The sequence below is a fragment of the Schistocerca americana genome, chromosome 3 (assembly GCF_021461395.2).
Source record: "Schistocerca americana isolate TAMUIC-IGC-003095 chromosome 3, iqSchAmer2.1, whole genome shotgun sequence".
In the NCBI taxonomy this organism is placed as follows: domain Eukaryota; kingdom Metazoa; phylum Arthropoda; class Insecta; order Orthoptera; family Acrididae; genus Schistocerca; species Schistocerca americana.
Genome location: NC_060121.1, coordinates 958,919,089 through 958,944,406, shown reverse-complemented (window position 1 = coordinate 958,944,406; position 25,318 = coordinate 958,919,089). Strand labels below are relative to the sequence as shown.

The 25,318-nt window shown below is 41.6% G+C and overlaps 1 protein-coding gene across 1 annotated transcript in view; it reads right to left on the bottom strand.

Moving 5' to 3' along the window:
• LOC124606769 (vacuolar protein sorting-associated protein 8 homolog) overlaps window positions 1-25,318 on the bottom strand; it is a 196,609-nt gene that overhangs the window by 124,335 nt on the left and 46,956 nt on the right. Inside the window, exons 7-8 of the mRNA XM_047138823.1 lie at window positions 4,064-4,315; window positions 2,882-3,016 (exon numbers count right to left, since the gene is read on the bottom strand). Of these exons, the coding sequence (XP_046994779.1) occupies window positions 2,882-3,016; window positions 4,064-4,315 (387 nt within the window). The remainder of the gene's footprint in view (window positions 1-2,881; window positions 3,017-4,063; window positions 4,316-25,318) is intronic.

Here is a 25,318-nt window from a genome sequence, read left to right as displayed (position 1 = left end):
TGACTGTGCCAGAAGTAGGAGTACAAGGTGAGGGAGTAAAGTAATGGAACTGATTTTTTATCTATCACAGTTTTTATTTTTTTCAAAGAATAATATTGTCCCCTTCAAAGTAGTTCTCTTCAGCACCAATACACAGGCGAAGTTGTTCCCAGTCCTGGTAGCAGCAACGAAAGGTCTCAAGTGATAGGGCCTTTAACATGTCACTCACATTCTTTTGAACGTTCTCCAGAGTCCAAAACGTGTGTCCTTTTAAGACATTTTTCAGTTTCAGGTAAAGAAAAGAGTCACAAGGACTCAGATCAGGTGCATGGGGGGGGGGGGGGGGGGCTGTAGAACAACAGGAAGGCCCTTTTGAGGTCAAAAATTCCATGATGGAACTGGCCGTGTGACATGGGCCAGTGTCATTACGCAGTGTCCAGTTGTCTGCAATGTCTGGTCTCACCCTTTTCCTGAGCCTTTCAAGGATATCTTTGTAAAACACTTTGTTGACAAGGTTGTCCTGGAAGAACATATATTTATGCATGATACCCTATCGCCAAAAACGCAATTCAGCATTGTTTTAATCTTTGATTCACTCATTCGAGCTTTTTTCACTCAAGAAAATGTCTCAAAGTGCCACTCCTCACTTTGGCTCCTTGTCTCAGTATCATACTAAAAAACCCAGGATTCACCATCTGTGATAACACGCCTGAACCTTTTTATCATTCCTCTCAAGATGATCAATGCACACGTTTCTTTGACTGTCCTTCTGCTCTGCTATAAGGTTTATCGACCCATTTTGGCATAGACCTTTTGAATGTGCAAAACTTTGGTCAAAATTTGACATATGGTGAAAGTGTAAGTTTAACAGCTCATCCATCATCCTTATTGTTAAACGTGAATCCGATCTCTCAAGAGCACACAAATGTTCGACGTTTTCAGTGGTTTTTGAAGTTCAAGTCTCCCTGAGAGAGGTTGCTCTTTAACATGTTCTCAGCTTTCCAAAAATGTTTTGTGCCAGTCAAAAACTTGAGCTCTTGATAAGGAATGTTCTCCATATGCTGTTTCAACATTTCAATGTTCATACCAATGGATTACCCAACTTTAACACAAAACTTGATGGCATAACGTTGCTCTAAATCCCACCATTTCATTTTCGTAACGCGCGCGTGCGCACGCACACACGCACACGCACGCACGCACACAACTTCACTGATGGTTGCTCTCCAAAAGTCACATGATGATTCTATAGAGCTGAAACTCTGCCTGAGCATCTGAAAGGGATGAACACACAAGTCTACACATGTAGAAAAACACAGGTTGCCATATCATCTTCAGTGTTGTCATTCTCATTAGTTTTTACACACCTAGTATGAACACTAGTGTCTGCGATTTTGTGACACTACACAACCTTCCCAAATTCTTCAGAATCAATCTTCAAGTGACTTCAATTGCCAAAGTTTCATCTGTAAATATAAGACAGTCTTTTACGTAATGTAAAAATATTGACTTCACCGGCAGTAGTTTAATCTGTGAATGTAAGACAACCTCGTATTTTCGAACATGAAGTTGGGGAAAAAATCTTAATTTGTAGTTGGGCAAATATGACATCATTTATTACTTACTTTATCAAAATTGGAAGTGTCTCAGACTAAATAAAATGCCTAAATAAGAATCTAAATAATCTTGAAGTAAAGAAGACCTCTTGCCGAATACTAGCAGCATTGAGCCATCAACAAAAAAGAATGAAAACTCTGCTTGCTTTTGGGTGAAACCTGTAATGAGCTAAGAGTACACGCTCAGGCACACGCACAAGCACACACTTACTATATTCATCTAAGAGTCTGCTACTTTTATTTCTCAAGCAACATAGTTACATGTAGCATGTAACACTAGTTACTACAAACACACCGTTGGAAAGCATAGGTTATGGAAGACATACCACTTACTGTTAGTTATGCACAAATGAAACATTGTAATGTTGTTTACTGAATTTACTCTCTCCCTATGAATGTAATTATATTCAAAGCAACCATCACTGTGTTGCTGTTGGATCCCAACCAAAAAATATGAAATTCATGAACAAATATTTTCAAGGGATACCCCATTCATCAGACAAGCAAAATGGAAATAGAAAACAAAGCAGAACTCTCATCTTCCAGGTTGGGATATTAATCCGTTACTGATCTCAGTACAGTATGGAAACTCGGGCTGATAAGGCACATACCAAGAGACAAAGTAAGAGGCCATTGCCAATTTATATCATTTCTACACTCTCATAGAGAGATATATGATGCAGTTTACAGTTTAATTACAAGCAACACTATCAGCTTACATGACTTAAAACAATTTTTTTCTTACTTGAAAAATAAATAGCAAAAGCAAAATAATTTCAAGTCTTCCAGAGTTACTTATGTTTCAGTAAAAGAGCGTAGGAAAACACAGACAGCAGGAAAGAACCCTTCAAAAAGGAAAATGAGTGTTGGAAATTATGGGCAAGCGCGTGTGCGTGTGTGTGTGTGTGTGTGTGTGTGTGTGTGTGTGTGTGTGTGCGCGCGTGTGTGGGGGGTGTATGGGGTGATAACAACACATGACAGGAGTAACAAAACAAAGGGTGTAGGTCATTTAATTTTCATCCTATGTTATAAGGAAAAAAGTATAGAATGTTTAGGAACTATCCTTTTTACTTCCTAAGACGTGTACAGGAAATGTACCGTTTTCATGCCAATGAAATAAACATGTAAAACACCATGCTATAATCTGTCATATTTGTTTGGTGACAGAAAAACAATAATTTAATCTCTTTCTTTTACTTATTACAATTATAGCCAACTATCAAAAGTGGCAATAATGCATGATGCTATCCTTCATTACAGTAACGGAGCAGAATGTGACAACTCACCTGTTTCACAAGGTGTGCTAGACGATCATTCCAAGTTCTGATTGACAACACATGAAATGTTTTAGTGCCCAACAGCAGCAGCTGGCTTCCAAAGCTGACTACAGAATTATAGCAGGCATGTTCTCCTGCTAAGGCCTGGAAAATGAACAAATTAAAATTAACAATGCAGGAACAATAAATGAAATATATGAGAACTGCTAATGTTTGTGGGGAAAAATCATTTCAGTTTTGTACTGTCATAAGTAGGAACGTCTTTACTTGTCGTAAACTGACATTAAGGGCTTAGTATCACGTACCTCCATACATTTTCTTGCAGAAATTATGCCAGAAATCAGTTACTAGTATTTACTCTGTTTCATGTCAAAAACTGGGAATTAGTAGTTTTGAACCTTTGAGCTTCATATATGTATGGAAGTATACATTTCATGGATTTCTTGTACATTCCACTGACAACAACAAAGTAGAAATGAGTTATAATGTGTACTGGATCAGGAGAAACAGTTACCAAACCTCATTCATAAATGGTAAAAAACAACAGTGGCTAGTAGTCATGTGTAACCACTGCTAACTGGGTAAGTGCAATTTACAAACCAAAATGTTGGAGGTCCAATCAAAAATTGGTCCTAGAATTTTTCTCTCACTTATCACTCTGCCAATGATTTGTTAATGTGAAAATGGCACATTGCACTGTGGTTCAGAGTGCACATTAAACAGTATGTCAACCTGTAAGAAAAGGGCTGTGAGTCAAAGATTGGAGGAAGCCAAGAGCATAGCATCTCCATAAGACTGCATCCAGTAAAGCACAGTGGTGTTCAAACCCATCTACTGGTTGAGGACAACTTAGCTCTTTCAGTTACAGTCTTCATTTTTCCCAAAAAACATTATATATGCTTATTTGGCTTATATTGATAGGAATGTGGAATGCATCATTTCCTGACCATTTCAAACAATGTTCCTCCAGTTGCGTTTCTGCCCTGAGATGAAGTGTACTGTATTTATTACAAAACTGGGGGCTCTGGATTTGTTTTTTGAAAGTAACACTTCTTCTCACCCAAACTTCCAAGTAAATTCTATGGCTCTTTCACAGTTTTGATGTTGTTATACACAGTTTGAGAATGTAACAGTTTCAAGCTATAGAGTACACAAAATGTCAGACATTGTGGTTGTTGGAAAATAGCATACCAATGCTTTGCTGACATTTCCACCAGTTGCAAGACCCTTGAAGTGTGCTGTTGCGTATACCAGGCCAACAGCTGCTAGGTCCAGAACCTCTAGCTCCTCATGTGACCGAACATCCACGAGATGCAGCTGCTCCAATGTGTCCAAAACAGCCAGGGTGCGTGTATTCAGCCAGTGCAGACTCAGTAATTGGTAACCGACACTCAAGCGCTGTAGTGCCACAAACCGTACTTTGCTTTTATTGTCTACAGAAACCTGTAAACAAGCATAAACTGCATATGGTTAATATGTAATGAAGTTATATGAACACTGACTGAAAAAATACTGACAGAAGTTCTGAAGACTCAGTGTAATGTTACAAAACTGTGTGAAAGTTGTGACACCTTGTGTAGTAATGAGACGAATACTTTATCATCACTAAAGCTCCAGAACAGAAACAAGGATTAACAAGAAGAACTGTTCAAGGCCTGCTACAGCTTTCATTTGTGGCTTTGCCCTTTTATTCTCGTGGTGCAACAAATCACTAAGTACAACTTCAAAAGAAACTGAATACTCAGTTTTGACGACTGATTGGCGAATACATACCTTCTGCATTGGCTGCATCATAGCTTTCATGTCGGATGCATTAAAGAAATTTTGCAAAACCAAAATCAAGCGGCTTAGCCAGATTCTGAATTAGTATTGTCTCAAAGAAGAGAAAACACTTCACAATTTACAACACGTCACCCAGTACCACTTGAAGGAAACATATATAACATGCTCATTTTTCAGCAGAAAACAATGAAAGAACACTTTTATATATAAAGTAAGTCTAAAACTATTTAACAATATTATGACGAAGATAGTTGCTACTTACCAAATAGCGGAGACGCTGAGTCACTATATGGTGAGTAGCAACTATCCTTTCCATAATATTGTTACATTCCATCCTGGATTTTTGATTGTCTAAAACTATTTAGTCTTTCTGAAAGATAAACAATTGTCTTAGGTTCTCACTAAAAGTTGACCTTATTTCTTACAACTATTGAGAGTGACCTGTTTTGAGACACTATGTGAAAGAAATGCATCCTTAACTACCTCGTCTCCTGCTTTCATCAACAACTACTTTGATCAAACAGCATTTCCACAATAAATCACTATTTGCTTCAGAATACCGAGTAAGTGTAACTGACACTTGCAAAAGAAGGAAACTTTTACACATTTTACTTTATTAACATACAAATATTTCTTTAAGTACAGATATTTCTCTCTAAAAAGTACACAGATTTTTGTTTAAGTAATAAGCAATATCCACTGGTTACATGATTCCATGTTACACGATAATTTTAATGTTTCACCAGGACTAGCGTGCGCGCGCGCGCCCACACACACACACACACACACACACACACACACACACACACACACACACACACACTTTAGCTGTTCAGATTTCTCATTTTATCTTAGACTAACAATCTTTGTTTAGAACAAATAATAACCCAGAAATACTTTCCTATTATAAACAGTACTGTAACATATTACAAAAAGTTATAAAAATCCAGCATTATGCACATCTCGTCTGAAATTGACAGATCATATAATAAAATCAAACCAACAGGGAATATTCTTAAAAAAGAGACAGGAAAAGAAGCCTTAGGAAATGACACTATTGCTGTTAAACAGACTGGAAACATTGTAAAAGACTGCTCATGTGCAGCAGATATTTTTAGTAGTTACCTAAATAATAAAAAACAAAAAAAAAAAAAAAAAAAAACCCAAACAAAAAAAAAAAAAAAAAAAACAAAAAACAAAAAAAGAGGGGGAAGTGAGGAGACTGATGCAAATATTCAGAACAAAAAGCAAAGCAGTATGCTGAAGAAGCAATACAGAGGACATTTAGTGAAATAAAAGTTAATCTCACATCTCTACTGAAATAAGGGAGAGGATCATGACTTTTAAAATCAAAAGTTCATATAGGATGGGTAATATCTCCAGCAAGGCACTAAAATGTTGTAAGGCTATAATAAGTAATTTTCTTAGCCATGTATGTAATGCAGCATTAACTCACAGTGATTTCCCAAGAAGATTGAAATATGCTATTGTTAGGCCTCTATAAAGAAAAAAGGCAACTCCAAAGATGTCAATACTGTTGCCCAGTGCCAATACTCATGTTCAGAAAAAACATAACACCTTGAACAACTAGAGATGGGACATTCATACTCGCAGGACATGTACATTAATACATTCTGCAGAAATCATGAGCATTTGAACCATGTTGGCCCCATGGGTTCAAAGTCAACATTGATATCACGACGCAACACCACTTACTGGTAAAATGTGCCTGCAGCTGTCATTGTCACTATAAACTGAAGGTAATGGATCAGTGTGGTTGAAGCAGACATGCAGGATGCCTCACAGTCATATGCACGAACTGTACCATCAAGTCAGTGAGTTTAAAAGAGAACGCATTATTGGCATGTGAGTATGTGATTCATCCATCCAGAAACATGGTTCATCCAGTTTTGTCCTGTTACAAATACTCCACTTCCTATTAACGTAGTACACTAACAAGAAATAATACACATGTTAGAAAAATACAGCTCTTACGTATGCATACTGATGAAAACAAATTGGGAAAACCATATAGCAGATTTGCTAAAATCTGTTAGTTTTGCTGTAAGAATAATTGCCAATTTTTGGGATATAGAGGTCTTTAAGTTAAAGTATTTTGCGTATTTTCATTAGCTGATGCCTCATGTTATAATATTTTGGGGGTAACTCCTTGCTTAGGTTAAAAGTATTCATTGCACACAAGAAAAGGATTCCAATTATTTACAGAAGTTCCCACATGTACATCTTGGAGGTATGTGTTTAAGGAACTGGGAATATTAACCACAGCCTCATGCTACATTTATTCACTTATGAAATTTGTTATCAACTATCTATCCAAGTTTGATACGCTATGTGATCGAAAGTATCTGGACACCTGGCTGAAAATGACAAGTTCGTAGCGTCCTCCATCGGTAATGCTGGAATTCAATATGGTGTTGGCCCACCCTTAGCCTTGATGACAGCTTCCACTCTCACAGGCACACGTTCAATCAGTTGCTGGAAGGTTTCTTGGGGAATGGCTGCCCATTCTTCATGGAGTGCTGCACTGAGGTGAGGTATTGATGTCGGTCGGTGAGGCCTGGCATGAAGTCGGCATTCCAAAACATCCCAAAGGTGTTCTATAGCATTCAAGTCAGGATTCTGTGCAGGACATTTCAGGGATATTATTGACATGTAATCACTCCACCACAGGCCATGAATTATTCAGTGGTGCTTGATCGTGTTGAAACATGCAATTGCCATCCCTGAATGGCTCTTCAACAGTGGGAAGCAAGAAGATGCTTAAAACATCAATGTAGGACTGTGCTGTGATAGTGCCATATCCACACCATGCCATCAGATCGCCACATTGTGTACCGTGATTCGTCACTCCACACAACGTTTTTCCACTGTTCAAACATCCAATGTTTATGCTTCTTACACCAAGTGAGGCATCATTCGGCATTTACCGGTGTGATGTGGGGCTTATGAGCAGCTGCTCAACCATGAAATCCAAGTTTTCTCACCTCCTGCCTAACTGTCATAGTACTTGTAGTGGATCCTGATGCAGTTTGGAATTCCTGTGTGATGGTCTGGGTGGATGTCTGCATATTACACATTGCGACCCTCTTCGACTGTCGGCAGTCTCTGTCAGTCAACAGATGAGGTCAGCCTGTACGCTTCTGTGCTGCACGTGTCCCTTCACATTTCCACTTCACTATCACATCGGGCACAGTGGACCTAGGGATGTTTAGGAGTGTGGAAATCTTGCATACAGACATATGACACAAGTGACACCCAATCACCTGACCATGTTCAAAGTCCGTGAGTTCCGTGTAGCACCCCATTCTGCTCTCTCATGATGGCTAATGACTACTGAGGTCGCTACTGTGGAGTACCTGGCAGTAGGTGGCAGCACAATGCACCTAATATGAAAAACATATGTTTTTGGTGGTGTCTGGATACTTTTTATCACATAGTGTAGTGACAGAGATGTTCATGAATGCAACACTAGAAGGGAAAATGATCTGCATTACCCTAATCCAAATTTGGCACAGGAAGGGGTGAAATATGCAGCTACAAAAGTCTTAATAGCCAGAATGTAGCCATACACAAGGTGTGATAAATATACAACATACAACTATACAACCTCCTGTCACGCTGCCGCATGTTGGGAGGTTGGTACTGGAATGCAGCAGACATTGAAAGTTCAAGAGCAGCAGTCACCATTTGTTTCATCCTTAGGTCTGTTTCAGTTTGCTTTTGAGCCTTAGTTGTAGAGGATATTGTTCTGCAGTAGTGCCATGAGCATGGTGAACTTCAAAATTGAGTAGCACATTAACCCAAATTCCCCGTCAAATTAAAAAGGTCACCAATGGAATGTTTTTATATGTTAAAGGATGTGTCTAGTGATAATGCTAGGTCACATGATGAGTTTTTGAATGGCACGAACCGTTTTCAGACGGTCACAAAGAGGTTGAAGATAATGAACTTTCCAGTTGATCTGCGAGTTCTGGGAATGAGGCACACATTCAGAAGCTTAATGAAACTATGTGGAATGACCAACATCTGAGCATTCCAGATATCACATACATGGTGAGCACGTAAAGAAGATAGTAAGACAAATTTTGGATGATGAATTAAACATGACCAAAGTTTGTGCAAAACTGGTTCTGAAAAACCTCTCTCAGGAACAAAGCTGTCATTGGAAGAACGTCTGCTCTGATGTCATGGAACAAGTCAACGGGAAACCGGACTTGGTCACGTGTTACGATGGTACTGGGCACTACGCACTATAGATTGTATAGTTTGGCTCGAGCACCAATGTCCTACAGCACGAAAAAATATATATATTTGTTACACTCAACTCTCAGCTTGAGCAGCCCAGAGATGTGGCTGGTCTCAATGTTTGCCTATGTTTTTCGTCATAGGGTGCCAGCACACACTTGTTGTAAACTCAATTTTCAAGATGAAATAAAATATAAAAAAAAATTCAGGCAGGTATTGTGGTGAAATTTAAAAATATTGAGTCCCTCACATTTATTTATAATTTGAACAAGTAGTTTATTTCAATTTTTCCACAAACAGTCCAATATATTATCACATAGAAGAAGGTATAATTAGATGAATGACGAACACTAACTTCACTTAATGAAGGTTTATTCAGCACTTGCACGTACAAGAGTGCGGAGCGAACTGCCTCCGGCCAGAACACATAAGGTATGTGTACAGTTACAGAACATTCCAGTATAATGATTCTTGACATTTGTGGATACTTCTAGAATGTACTTGAACCGAATACAGAAATTAAAATTTTACAGTTCAGGTGAGTTTTGAACTCACAATCCTCCCTGCAACAGCCTAGCATCATAACCACTACACCACAGTGACTGTGCTTCTCAGCTCCTTCTGTGACAATATTGACTTAACACACAAAATGCAGTCTGAGGGGCTTTTAGGTAATGGCAGCTGCTGATAACTGATGCTACAACAATTCACTATAAAATTCACATGTCGCGATCACGGCACTGTTCACAGTTCACAAAATACACTGCTGTCTGCTGCCCTAAACCACTATATTGCGCTAAACTTGATCGTTTTCGAACGTCGCTACATACATACTTGTCCCCGATCATGGCCTCCAACCCAATACCAGCCCCAGATGAGCGGCACATCTGGCTCTTAGCGTCGCTCAAACTCAACTGCCCTCACAGATGGCCACCCTATGCACCCTCGAAATGACTGCCTAACTCAAAACAATGTTTGACAAAAAATTTATGAATATTCTAAAACTAAACATGAAACACATATGATACATTAAAAAAAATATGGAAATTTTCTGGGCAATAATCTTGAGTCCAAATTTTTTTTTTTTTTGTATCTGCCTTCATTTTTTCACAGATAATGTTCTTGTGGTGTGATTTTGCTTTTCCCGGATTTATGATACTGAACATAAATAAGCAAATAAAGATACATACTTATTAATACATACTAAATAAAAATACCTACCTCTTTAGAGTTTAGAATGCTGCCGCTAATTTTGTCTATTTATTTATTACCAAAAACACAGTTTCTCTCAGTTGAATCCCATATTCCGACCTCTCATTAAAAAATGGTACATATTCTGCTAAATCCACTACGATTGCTTGATGCAGTTCTACTAGCCACATCCGTGAACACTTTGTTCATATTAATCAGCCAAAGCATTGCCGAGATATTAGCTTCTGAACTTTCATAAATTGACAATTTTTAAGACAACAGTAACTTTTAAACTATTATATATTTTTGTGGTGCATCTACATAATTTAGCTTTACATATTTTTCTGTCCATGAGTGCCAACTCGCACCTCCGCGTCACTCTTAGCATGCATACATTTTCTGATCTTCTGATCATGACAAGCAATCGGGTACACATGCCGCTATAGTGGCTACAGCACATGTATGGGATAAAACGCAAATGTCAGACTTTGAAAATTTCTGATCGTTTGCGTCAGTCGAGAACTGCTAGTCGTACATCGCAAACCTGGGGCTCAAGGATGCAACAGTTTTGTCTGTATAAGTAATGATTTTGTTAAGAAGGCGTCAGTCTTCATGCAGCCGCACACGCAGCAGCATTGACCACTCACGGTGAAAATGCCACGTTATTATAGGAGAAGAAGGCGTGCCTGCCCAACTGTCTATAAAACAACAGACAATATTACTATCAAGACCAAGAACTATGTAGGTGCACAAGTCATCCTGCACAGTCCATCAGTTTTCTGTGGTGGAGTTCTGAACTTTACCCTTAGCAACAATGAAGCCAATCAAAAAGGTAATGGCTGGGCTACCATTGCTTTAGTATGTGGACTTAAAGTCAATAAAGTGGCAGGACTGGAGTCGTTCAACAGCCGTGACGTCATCGCTTATCGGACGTTTCAGATTGTGGAAGTGTACAATAGAGATATAGGTAAATCTTATTACCTGTCGTCCATGCCTTTGGTTCTCACGACGAGGAATCATCACAAGATAAATGAATCTGAACCTGTGTCAGTGTGGGTTAAAGGTGTTGACAACTGTAAAAAAAAATACTGTCACTAGCAATCTCACTCATTAATATAGAAATTAAATAAAGTATTCCTATCCTTTATCCCTACCAAAAAAACTACAATTATCTTACTTCATTAACGAGCGTATGGCATCAGCCACATGGGATGCACTCTGTGCAAGCATTGACCTCAGTGATTACGCAACCACTTATCGCTCTGTTTACAAACGTGACAAGAAAGCAGGTACGCATAAATTTTTCTCTGGCATATAAATTTCTCCAAGTGCAAAAACATTGCCATATGCACTCCTGCCAAGCTTCTGCTCAGGTTTCTCCAAGGCCACGTAAACGCTAGCCTCTCGCCATGGCCCCCTTAGCAACCGCCAGCCACGTGCTCTGTGGCGGAAAACTGCCACTCTAATCTCCATCCACAGCTTGTACAGTGTGTCATCACATCTGGTGAAACATGGATCTTCCAGTACGACCCAGAAACAAAGCACCAACTGATGCCCTGGAAGACTCCCACATTGCCAAGAATGAAAAAAAGCACTAACGAGAATGTCCATACTGAAGGCGATGGTGATTTATTTGTTTTTGTTATCAGGGGCATTATCAAGATTGAATAGATGCCTGACAGTCAAATCATTAATCAGGGATACTACAAAGAAGTCCTAATCAAACTGGCAGAAAGAGTAAGGAAGAAACGACTCAATATGTGGAAGACCAATGCTTGGATTCTGTTTCTGGAAAATGCATCAGCCCACAATGCCGTTTTGTGAACCAACAATCAAATTCCTACACTCTAACATCCTTTGCATTCGCAAGATCTAACTCCCTGTGACTTATCTGTTCCCAGAGTGAAAATTGCATTGAAGGGAGCATATTGAAGAGGTACAAGAAAAAATGGCAGAGTTGTTAAAGAGAGTGACAAAGGATGACCTACAACATTGCTTTGAACAATAGAAGACTCATGTGCAGTGGTGTATGGATAGGGGGGGCAGGCATATGTTGAAGAGGATAAAAATTAGTTCTAAATTTGTTTGCAATAAATCACATTTCCGATAATAGTTTCATTATTTACTTGCCACACCTCCACAATATTTTTTATTTTCATTTTTAGTTGTGTAGATGCTCTAGCAAACACTTACATACACATTAGGTCATGTTCTACAGGAGAGCAATCAACAGAGAGAGATCTATTGCTTTTCAATGTGACATGCCCTCAGTTAGTACCTACGATGTAGTGTCGTCTTACAAGTGAGGTTCCATGTCAAAGTTGGTATCTCATGACAGCACCACAAACTAAAGACCAAACTGCCAGATGCAGCCACAAATGAAAGATGGCGATGAAGACACGCCCTCAGGACATTCCGTACACCGCTGTTGCAGGAAGTCTATTTATATCACAGTGCAGTGCCACACACCACACTCTTTGACAGCCAGTGTGATAGCATCAGCACCCTGGTTCACATTAAAGGAACAGACTTGTGTCATTAGTCAGATCAGTGCAGCAATTTCAGAGTTAAATGTAAAGCGATACTTGACTGTTATTCAAGGCAAGAACTAAACTGTTATCATTGTGACCTGAAATTGTATTAAATGTAATTCGTCCATCATAGGGACATGGGTGTTGGTTGGTTGGTTTGGGGTGTAAGGGGATCAAACTACACTGTCACCAGTCCCTTTTTCCTGATGCAAGCAAGGCTCAAGGTACAAAAAAAAACCCAAAGCACGTTTTAGAAAGTAAAAGGGGGGGAAAAGGAATAGGGAACCACACCTAAAAAGAAAACGAATGGAATGAACAGAAAATGGGAAAAAATACACCACAAAGAAAAGTAGAAGGAGGTATTAAAACCATAGAGCAGATGGTCTGGGCTGGCTGATCACAATAATAAGAGAGGATGAGCCAGCCACTCTGCAACACATTAAAATGTCTACCCCAAAAAGACAAGGCGAGATGAACACATGTAGGGAAATGACGACCACCAAGACAAACAAATGCAAAGAAAGTGTAACAGAGTTAAAATGGAGGGAGGGTGGTGGCCTTGGAGAGAAGGCTAAATGCCCACCCTTATATGGTACAATGAAAAACCACCCCCATGAATAAAATGTAAAACTAAATCTGCTGTTGAGGCATTGTTGCCCAACACCAAAGGTAGGGTGCTGGGAAGGTTGAAAGTCTGCCGCAGAGGGGCTAAAAGTGGGCAGTCCAGCAAGATGTGGATGACTGTCATTTGGAAGTCACAGCGACACAGAAGTGGGTCCTCAGGACAGAGGATGTAACCATGTACTAGCCACATATGGCCAATGCAGAACTGGCAGAGAACCACAGAGTCACTGCGAGGGGCCCGCATGGAGGACTTCCACACATTCATAGTCTCCTTGATGGCAGGCAGTTTGTTGTGCGTATTGAGATTATGCCTTCCATCTCACAAAGCTGAAAAAACTTGCAGCGAAATAATGATCATAGGTCAGCTATGGGGATGCCGATCTCCAGAAGCGGTTTCCGTGTACCCTGTTTGCCCAGCCTGTTGGCAAGTTCATTTTCTGGGATTCCAACATGACCTGGGGACCATACAAACACCATGGAACGACTGGACTGTTCCAGGGCATAGATGTACTCCTGGATGGTCATTACCAAAGGATGGCGGGGGTAGCACTGTTTGATAGCTTGTAGGCTGCTCAAGGAGTCAGTACAGAGAAGAAATGACTCGCCAGGGCATGAGCAGATGTGCTCAAGAGCACGAGAAATAGTTGCCAGCTCTGCAGTGAAAACCCTGCAGCCATCTTGCAAGGAGTGCTGTTCAATATGTCATCCATGAACATATGCGAAGCCAACATGACCATCAGACATTGAGCCATCTGTGTAAACCACTTCATGGTCCTAGTACATGTCAAGAATCGAGAGGAAGTGCCATCGGAGAGCCATGGGGTTAACTGAGTTCTTAGGACCACATGAAAGGTCCAGGTGAAGCTTCAACCTAAGTGTACACCACGGAGGTGTACATGAATGGACCTCGAGTAAGCCCTGACCTGTGCCTTCAATGCGGGAGATGAACTGCCGTGGGTGCGAAAAGGAGATGGTAATTTGGATGCTCAGGATAACTACGAATATGTGAAACATAACTAGCGAGCAGGGAGAGACTCCAGCCTCCACCAGGACGCTGGTAACCAGACTCATTCTAAAAGCTCCCATTGCCAGTCGAATGCCACAGTGGTGCGCTGGGTCGAGTAAACACAACACTGTGGGCTCCGACTGAAACACAAACCAGACTCCCACAGTCAAGGCGGGATTGAACAGGGGCTCTGTAGTGCTGCAGCAGCATAGAGCAATTTGCAGCCCAGTTGGTGTTACTCAGGCAGTGGAGGGCATTGAGGTGCTGCCAGCAATTCCACTTCAGCTGACAAAGATGAGGAAGCCACACCAACAGAGCATTGAAAATCAGTACTAAGACTCAATATGTCTCCACTACAGTGAGTGGATCATCATTAAGGTGAACTTCTGGTCCCGGATGAACGGTACGACACCCGACATAAGCGCATGACACATGACTCTGTGGGTGAAAACTGGAAGCCGTGGGCTAGAGCCCATGACTGCACCTTGTAAATGGCTCCCTGTAGGTGCAGCTCAGCAACACCAGTACTGGAGGAGCAGTATGAAATGCAGAAGTTGTCTGCATACAGGGAAGGTGAGACAGACAGCCTGACAGCTGCTGCTAGACCGTTAATGGCTACTAAAAATAGAGCCCTGCAGGACCCCATTCTCCTGGATATGGGGGAACTGCGGGAGGCACCAACTTGGGCACGGAAAGTACGGAGCGAAAAGAAATTTTGGATAAAAATTGGGAGCGGGCCCCGCAGACCTCACTCATGTAATGTGGCAAGGATATGATGTCGCCAGGTCGTGTCTTAAGCTTTTCGTAAATCAGAAAAGGTGGCACCAAGGTGTTGGCATCTGGAAAAGGCTGTTCGAACGGCAGACTCGAGGGAAACTAGATTATCAGTGATAGAGCAACCCTGGCGGAAACTGCCCTGGTGTGGAGCCAGTGGGCCATGTGACTCCAGGACCCAACACCGCTGCCAGCTTACCATACGCTCCAACAGCTTACAAAGAACGTTGGCGAGGCTGATGGGCCGATAGCTATCCACGTCAAGTGGGGATTTGCCGGGCTTGAGGATTGGAATGAAGGTGCTCTCTTGCCATTGCGATGGAAAGACGCCATGACACCAGATCCGGTTGAAGATGACGAGGAGATGTCACTTGCACTCGGATGAGAGATGTTTGATCATCTGATTGTGGATCCGATCTGGAGCAAGAGCTGTGACAGGGCAATGTGCAAGGATGCTGAGGAGCTCCCACTCCATAAATGGGGCATTATAGGGTTCACTGTGACGTTCAGTGAATGAGAGGGCTTTCCTTTCCATCCGCCTTTTGAGGTGGCGAAATGCTGGGGGATAATTCTCCGACGCGAAGGCTCGAGCACAGTACTCAGCAAAGTGCTAGGCTATTGCGTTTGCGTAGGTAGGTAACACACCACTGATGTTAATGCCAGTGACACCTGTCGGGTTCTGGTACCCACAAACATGTCTGATCTTAGTCCAGACTTGGGAAGGTGACGTATGGCACCCAATGTTCGAGACTTACCTCTCGCAAAATTCCTGTTTCCGTCTTTCTGTGAGCTGGCAGAAGCTGGCACAGAACTGTTAAGCTATTAGGTGCTCTAGGGAAGGGTGCCACTTACGTTGCTGTAGAGCTTGCCGACGTTCTTTAATGGCCTCAGTGATTTCTGGCGACCACCAAGGTACTGACTTTCGCCAGGGGCACCCTAAAGATCAAGGGGTCGCATTTTCCGCCACAGAAACGATAGATTTAGTTACCTGCTCAACTACCACATTGATGGTACCATGTGGGGAGATTCAATGGTGACAGCAGAGGTGAAAGCTTCCCAGTCTGCTTTGTTTAAAGCCCATCTTGGTAGACGTCTGGGGAATGGCACTGGGGGAGTGACAGGAAGATGGGAAAGTGGTCACTACCACACAAGTCATCATGGGCTCTCCAGTGAACAGACGGGTGAAGTTATGGGATGTAGAGGGATAAATCAATGGCTGAGTAAGTGCCATGAGCCACACTGAAATGTATGGGGGCCCCAGTAATTAAGAGGCAGAGGTTGAGTTGAGACAGTGAAGTTTCAACATATCTACCTCGGCCAGTAGGCACAGTGCCACCCCACAAGGGGTTATGGGTGTTAAAACCTCCTAAAGGTAGGAAAGGTTAAGGGAGTTGGCGAATCAGTGCAGCCAATGTGTTCAGGGGTACTGCACCATCTGGAGGAAGATATACATTGCAAACTTATTTCCTGTGTCGTCCTTACCCTGACAGCCACAGCTTCAAGAGGGGTTTGAAGGGGCACAAGTTCACTGCATACAGAGTTCAGGACACATACACAAACTTCACCTGACACACTATTATAGTCGCTACGGTTCTTGTAACATCCACGGAGGGCAGGGTCCACATTGCCAGGAACCAGGTTTCCTGGAGGGCAATGCAGAAAGCAGATGTGAAGCTTAACAGTTGTCATAGCTCAGCCAGGTGGTGGAAAAAACTGTAGCAATTCCACTGGAGGATGACATTATCATGAGGCTGGGAAGGCATGAAGTGCACAAGGAGGCAGATTATGCATCAGGGTCACCTGCTGCCACTGATTGAGTATTTGTATCCATTCTTATTGTGGATGAGGCATCAGTGAGATCCAGATCCTCAGGGGACACTAAGATCTCCGCCTCATCAGGCACAGAATTGCTAGGGAGCAGTGGTGTTGGGGTCACCGGAGGGTCCTTTTTCTTAGCACACATCTTTGTTTGCTTGCCCTCTTGCTTCTCTTTAGGGGCTTGCTGGGAGGACTTCTCCGAAGTAGCTTCAGGCACGGTGGAAGACTGTGAAGCTCTTTGTCCAGCAGCTTTTGGCTCCTTTAGCCACTGATGAGGATCCACTGTGGCATTAGTGTAGACTTTGGGAGGGTGTGGGAGAGTGGGTCCATAGGGAGCACTTCTACATGAGAGGAGCTGGAGGAGGCTGTTGCTTCTCCGGCTGGGGGAGGGGACCGATGTCCCCTGTGTTTGGGAAGTAGGTACTTTGGGAGCACTGGAAGGAGATTTTCCCCTACCACCCAAGGGGGGCAAATGTATTCTGGAGGCCTGGAGGGACCACTGTTCGTGGCACAGAGTGCGGTAAGACTGGTACTTGCAACGGTGATGGTAACATAGCTGCAGCATATGTGGATGTCAACCGAACGGGGTGTAATCGTTCAAATTTACGTTTAGCCTCTTGGTAAGTCAACTGGTTCAGGGTTTTTACTCCATGATTTTCCACTCCTTTTGGAGTACAGTGTAGTCTGGCGAGCTGGAGGAGTGCTGCTCTCCACAGTTGATACAAGTGGGAGGAGGTGGACATGGAGTATCTGGATGCACCGGACGTCCGCAGTCTCGACATGTGGCATTGGAATTGCAGCGGGAAGACATGTGCCCAAATTTCCAGCACTTAAAGTGCTGCTGAGGGGGAGGGACGTATGGTTTAACGTCACAGTGGTAAACCATCACCTTGACGTTTTCAGGCAATGAATCACCCTCAAAGGCCAAGATGAAGGCAATGGTAGTAACCCTGTTGTCTTTGGGTCCCCTGTAAATGCACCGGATGAAATTAACACCCTGCTGTTCTAGACTGGCATGGAGCTCATTGTCAGACCGCAAGAGGAGGTCACGATGGAAAATAAACTCCTGGACCATGTTGATGCTTTTATTGGGAGTGACAGAAACAGGAATATCACCCAGCCGGTCACAAGTGAGTAACACCTGGGATTGGGCTGGGGATGCTGTCTGAATCAAGACTGCACCACTTCTCATCTTAGACAGCGCTGTCACTTCCCCAAACTTATCCTCAAGATGTTCAACAAAAAATTTGAGTTTTAGTAAGTAGATAGGAGTCCCTGTCCATTCTGCTACAGACTAAATACCGAGGCGAATAGGGCTCTCTTCTTTCTGTAGCCCTATGTTCCTCCCATGGTGTAGCGTGGGAGAGAAATGATTTAGGTTCATATCTGTCAGCACTGTACTCGATCTTGCCCTTCTTAGAGGCTGCTGGCACTGTACGGTCACCAGCAATAGATGACAGTCAATTTCATTGCGGGTCATCTGCCCTGATGCCACCCACTCCGAACAGCGGTTCTCCCAGCCACAGCAAAGGCCACCTGGCATGATGGCCATTGCCGGCAGTCCTGATGCCCCAGGAAGACAAGTATCTGCTCCTTTGACATATGTGGGGAGTTTACAGCTCGGGTATCAGCAGTGCAATCCAGGAGGCTACCACCATATTGGTACATGACGGCCCCACCACAACGGACTGGCTACAGTGCTGGATACTGGGCATAGAGAAATCCAGTATCGTCTTGGGGGCGAAAGAGGACAGGAGACAATGGAAGAAGATGACACCCCAGAAAGTGTCCTTGCCCAAGTAGTTTAATTGCAGGTGGAGATGCATAGCCATGACAAGTGGTTCAGGAGATCGAATCTAAGGACACTATGGATAACTCATGCACCACGTAAGGCATCCTACCACATATGCCCGCACTTCTGTAGAATTTGGAAAGTGGCAGGTCAAACCATAAAATAGGACCTGAACGTATAGGGCTGAAAAGTGAGAGACTGCTTTTAGTTGCCTGTTACGGCAGGCAGGAATACCTCGAGTCTATTCTAACACCCGGACCCACGGGGGGAGGAAGGGGGGGGGGCATGGATGTTCACCAATGTTTCATTTGCTTAATAGCAAGAAAGAAGATTAGCTGGAATATCGCACTCAACTCAAAGCTCATTTCAGCACCTACAGCATTCAAGGCACAGTGTGCATAGTATTCTTTCTGTCCACTCTTGGAGTTGATGTCTATTGCTTGTGTCTCAAACTGTTTCCCAAAGATGTATAATATGAAGAACTGTAGGAATATCGATGAACGTTATGAGACACAGATTCATTTCACAGTGGCAAAATTTAAATTTTGCCATCTAAAGAAGCACCCTGAAAAGTCATTAAAATAGTGGAATGCTGAACTTAAAATGACTAAGAAGACATTGACTGTTCAAGTGTTTTTGTGGACAAAGTTATAGTGATGTGAGGCTACATGAGGCAGTCGTGCAAAACACATCAGATATAAGCATATGGGCTGCTATCCTAGAATTTCCAGACCTGGATTTGAAAACAGTTCTGTCAAATGGTTCAAATGGCTCTGAGCACTATGGGACTTAACTACTGAGGTCATCAGTCCCCTAGAACTTAGAACTACTTAAACCTAACCAACCTAAGGACATCACACACATCCATGCCCGAGGCAGGATTCGAACCTGCGACCGTAGCGGTCACGTGGTTCCAAACTGACGCGCTTAGAACTGCATGGCCACACCGGCCGGCAAAACAGTTCTGTCAATTACAACACCTCACAGTACTGTGGAAGGAACTGAAGTTGATTTTGAGGTTCTGTCTATTTCTATTGTTTGTAGTACACAAGGCAATCAGTTGTCAGCTAATGTTAAAGTGCATAAAAACAGGGCTCAGATTAAAGGTAAAATCTTTTGGTCATGTGGTACATGAGCTGTAGTTCAGAAAAAGGAGAGGAAGTCTTGTCTACAGTATTTTCCTACTCATGACAGCAAGCATGTCCTTTTTTATGAAGAACAGTGCTTCAAGTATAACAAGCAAAGTCACATCCAAATAGTCTATTTACAAGAGTGCCAGTCTAACACAAAGCCACAGCAAGTTCATGCTATGGTGACCAAGCAACTGCGACATTCACAAAGTAAGTCTCACTTTTTCACTTCATGCCAATCTTCTGCTGTAGTTCACTGAAAGTAGAAAAAACTTTTTGTCCAATTAAGAGTGACTCGCAAGACAGTTTAATTTCAATTAGACACAGGTGCATCTGTATCCCTAATCAGTAAAGACACCTATAATCTGATTGGTTGACCACAACTACAAAAGTCTACTACTATTTTGTCTGCTTATGGCAGACAAGAAATACCTGTATTATGTGTGTGCAGTTTGCCTGCAACTTTTCGTAATGTTACGAAGTGTATTTCATTCCACGTACTACATTCTAGAAACAGTGCAAACATTTTTGGCATAGACTTGTTTGATTTGTTCAATTGTACATAAAAGGCAATGTGTCACAAATCAGTGTTTCAGTGTCTCATTCCCTTGCTCTGATTATTACAAGTAGTAAAGTGAACTTTTTGAACCAGGATTAAGAAGGGCTACAGATTTTAAGGCACACATACAATTAAAGATCATGCAAAACCACAGTTTTATCATGCTAGGCCTGTCCCCCATGCTATACACGAGCAGGCTGCAATGGACTGCGATGATGGAAAGACAATGGGGGATACAACTTGCTTCTGCAAGCCAATGGGCATCCCTCCTTGCTAATACTTAAAAAGCTGTCAGGAGGTTTACGTGTGTGCGAATGCTGCTATCAACGGTTGTGTGTGATTCATTCCCAGGCTTATTAATTTATTCTGTACCTTAAAATAGCTCATTTGGTAACTTTTTCTTAGCTGGAATTGTATTGATGTAACTTGCTGCAGTATCCTGGCCAGTATTGATCATTAATGTGCAACCTTAGCATGTTGTACAGGTACTCTGCATCTGTCTGGCCTTTCTAACCGTGGCACAGTAACAAAATTATTGCACTGTCAAAGCGTTTGGTTGTATCTTGGTAGTGATTGTCCGTCACATCGCCTGGTTATTTTAACATGTTTTAAATTCTTGTTGGTTGAATGCCCAAAATTTTCCAAAATTAATTATTACTGTTTAAAGGGAGCATTTTGGTTCTTACTATCATCACCATTTGAGCATAATATGTTAATTATTCTGCAATTGTTTCTCAATTCTTTGTACTGAAGTTACTCTTCATTGGAGTCTTTTTATTTTATTTATTACTGGTTTACATGAGAGTTATTTGGCTATGTCTTTTTTAGCTGAAGCTGATTTAAAATTTTCAGTCATTTAAATTTTATTAATTACGGGTTTACACAAGAGTTATTTGTCTAAGTCAGATGTGTAACTAAAGTTGGCTAGAAATTTTCAGTCATTTAAATTTTATTATTTACTGGTTTAGAGGAGTGTGTCTTATCTCTATTTTAACTGAAGCTGTTATTATTGAAGGCTGGGCTGTTTGTATTTGGTAATTTTGCTTAACTGAAGCTGTTATTACTGAAGGCCTGTCTGTTCCCTTTTAATTAAATTAAGAGCTGTATCATAATTTGGGTTAGCTGAAACTCTCATTAACCAAGGTCTACCTGTCTCTATTGCTCTGTTATTGAGATCTGATACGTTAATCTATGTTGTAATTAACTGAAATTGTGATTGCCGAAGGGCTTACTGTTTCAGAGGTATTATGTCAGCAAGTTAGTAACAGGAAATGACACATGATAGTACATGAGCCCTGAGCTTTTGCCTTATATCCCTTTATCCATAATTGTAGGTTTCACCACCTGATGGGAAGGTGCAGGCAGGATTGTTACACTGTTGTCATTAGCATGCCCTGTTGCATCATCTGCGGCTGCCACGGAAACAGTTTTTTCATCATGTCAGATGAAATTTCAGTCACAGAACAAAGTTTTTGGCAAGAACAGGATTGGGCACATGGAGTTACCACACAAGTGCTGGGTCATTCGCCTTCCATTGTTCAAGGGTGCAAGGACTGCACTGGTATCAGCAGAAACAGCTGCAGCACTTTAATGGCAGTGACTCTGCTGCAGAATATTTGCCAACAGATCCAGCAAGCTGTTAGCATCGGCAATAGCAGTCATCTCCAGCTCTCCACCTGTCACAGTTGATGCTGTAAAGTGCAGTACCAATGGAGATTGACGTCGGCCACTGGTCCCCCCACCAGAGCCGATGTATGTGGAGGCACTGCCTCTGATTAGCCACCATAGCACCCTGCAGTTCTACCTGCTGTCTTCCTGACCACAGCATCTGCATCCCTGGTTGCGGGCATGCACCCTGTGGCTGGTTTTTTTTGGCCAGTTTTCCTGGTCACTCTCAAGGTGAATACCAGAGTGAGAACAGGGAGCTGCCAATGGCTGCTGCTACAGTCCCTGTACCCTCATCTATGTCTGCATTCAGAGTTAGTGGCATTGCATAGCCGGTCCAGTACAGCAAATAACTTCAAGAACAGTGACAGCAAAATATCTGTAAGGTAAAAGCTGGAATACATATCAACCTGTGTTAATATACTGAATAATATACGGGGGTTAAAACTTTAATAATAGCAACTACTTATTTACAACTCGTACAAAATAGACACGTGTTTCAAAGTTTTGCTGACCTTCAAATTAGCCACCAGCATTGTGTATAACCTGTTGCTAGGGATGTGGAAAGCGTAGGATACTCTTAGCAGTGCCAGTTGTGGTGACAGTTTGAGCAGCGTGGTCTATTGCCCGACGAATCTGTAGCAGTTCTGAAGCTAATGCCATCAAGTGTTTCTTTCAGATTAGAAATCTAGTTGAATTTATGAGGGCTTAAGTCAGGGGAATGCAGTAGGTGATATAGCACTTAGCAGCCCCATCAATCAACAAATCAGTGACAGCTTGCACAGTACGTGCTTGGGCATTGTCCTGAAAAATGATGGTCAGGTCCTGCAGAAAGCGTCAAAACTTCTGTCTCTATGATGTTCATTTTTGGAACACAACCTACGACCAGCTTAGAGACAGAAGTGATGACACTTTCTGCAGGACCTGACCATCATTTTGCAGGACAATGCTCAAGCACGTATAGTGAAAGCTGTTACTGATTTGTTTGGCTAATGGGGTTGCTAAGTGCTATACCACCTAATGCACTCCCCTGACTTAAGCCCTCATGAATTCAACTCTATTTCTAAACTGAAGGAAACACTTCACGGCTTTCGCTTCAGAACTGCTACAAATTTGCTGGGCAATAGACCGTGCTGCTCAAACTGTCAACACAACTGGCACTGCTAAGGGTATCCTACGACTTCCACATTGCTGGCAACGGGTTATACACGATGCTGGTGACTACTTTGAAGGTTAGTAAAACTTTGATACATGTACCTATTTTGTACGAGCTGTAAATAAATAGTTGCCACTATTGAAGTTCCAACCCTTGTATATGTTCATGCTACAACTTCCATTGTACTTCACCAAGATATTGAGAAATTTAATAGTGAAAGAGAGCGGCCAAGCAGATTCCATATCACCAGAATTATTCACAGCATTCCTAATAGGAAGAAAGCAAAGAAAGAATGTGTGTTACCACAAGATTCCTGAACCACTACTTTGATGATGGCACTGTGCTCTTTTGTCTCTGTTGCAAGCAAACTTCAGTAATTAATGGAAGAACTTAATAGATTCAATTTGAAAACAGGCCTGAAACTCACGTACAATAAGGCTGAAGTATGGTATGGTATAAGCAACATACTAAAACTGAAGTTATTTACATGCTGAAATCAGTGTGTGTTACCTGTTCTGAATAGCTGGGGTGAGATATTTTATGTAAAAGTAATTCAAAACCCGAGTGTTTCTCAGCAAGCAATGGAGAAATTCATGGTGAGAATTATGAAAAGAGACAGGAAAGAGTGGCATATTATAAAGTAAAGTCTCATGGTGCATTTTTCTGCCTCTACGTGGAGGCTAATATCATGAGCTACTGTGGGGATTTTGATGTGGTTTTTGCTAAGAGACAGACTGATTCACATGGAAGGTTTGTGGGTTCGATTTATGAATTTTTGTGCAAAACAGTTGAAATACAACGATTATTGATTAAGTATTTCTTCTGAGAAGTATTCTAGCATGTGCTATTCAAATTGTTTAAGTTATACTAGAATTCAGTTACCTAACATTGTATTTTAATCATAACTGGCCTCTAAACAAAATTACAGGTATGCTAGACAAGTCATTCAACCTTAGACGCTTAATTCTACCTGAGAGAAGCTGGGGTGGGTCATTAGTTGCAACAGTAATGATAATGAAGTTGAAGTGGGCAGGACACACAGCTAACGAATGAATCACAGATGGCCAAGGAAGTTCTTCCAAAAAGTTAGAAACGGCAGAGGCTAGCCTGATGATTGAAGGTGGCCTAGGTGACATTAGAATGCATAGGTATATGTGTGTAGCTGAAGACTAATTCATGCGAAAGTTTAGAGGTGATATTTACTCTGCTGTGGATGTCAAAGTGATTATGTTGATGATTCACAATAATTTCTCTCTGAAATACAAAATCTTGATTGTGGTGACAGACTGGTGTTAAGAAAAGGTAAAGATTTAAGATAGATTGGAAAGTGATGGTTTTATTTGACGCCAGTGAATTGAGTGAGTGAACAAGCTGATTATACAAATTTTTACAATTGTGAAAGCTAAAGTTTCACAAGGATCATTCACAAGCGGTGTTAATTTTATGTACATTTACGTCTATCTGCTTCAACAATATGATTGTTTCCATTTTGACCTCTTGTTATGTTACAACTCAGGCTCAAAACAAAATTATTCCATCTTTACATTAGTGACTACTCAAAAGCATCTATTAGTCTGCTGTCCTTACACTTTTACCAACGTTGTATTGATGCAAAGAGATGGTGGAGTACGTTTGTTGACTACATGGGTGATGTAAACATGATTTTGCTATTTTAAGTTTAAAGATGAACTTTAACCTTTTAGGCACGTTAGTTTACTCAAGTCTGTATGGATTTTTTCTGTATCTCAAGTGACACATATATGGAGATATATAGCAGACACACATTTGCATACATATTGCTTAGAAGAGAGTTGTAAACATTAATTATACAGAGAAGCGACAATCTTGTAGAGTAATCATTTTGGTTCCAAAATAAACCATTTAATTTTACCTTTACGAAGAAAGGGCTATTGGATGCATGAAATTGAGTCAAAGCTTTTTGAAATTACCATCACGAAAAGGACCAATCTATAACTTTCCTTTCATTCTATAAAGCTACTTTAGATTAAAATTATTTGAATGTCAGACAGACAAGCCTAGACTAGGCATATTTTCTGACAACTCAATAAAGGAAAGGAAAGAGTTGCACTTTTAATATGGTTAGTCTTGGGCTTCAAGTAGAAGAAACTTGCAGGTCTCAGAGTAAAGCAGC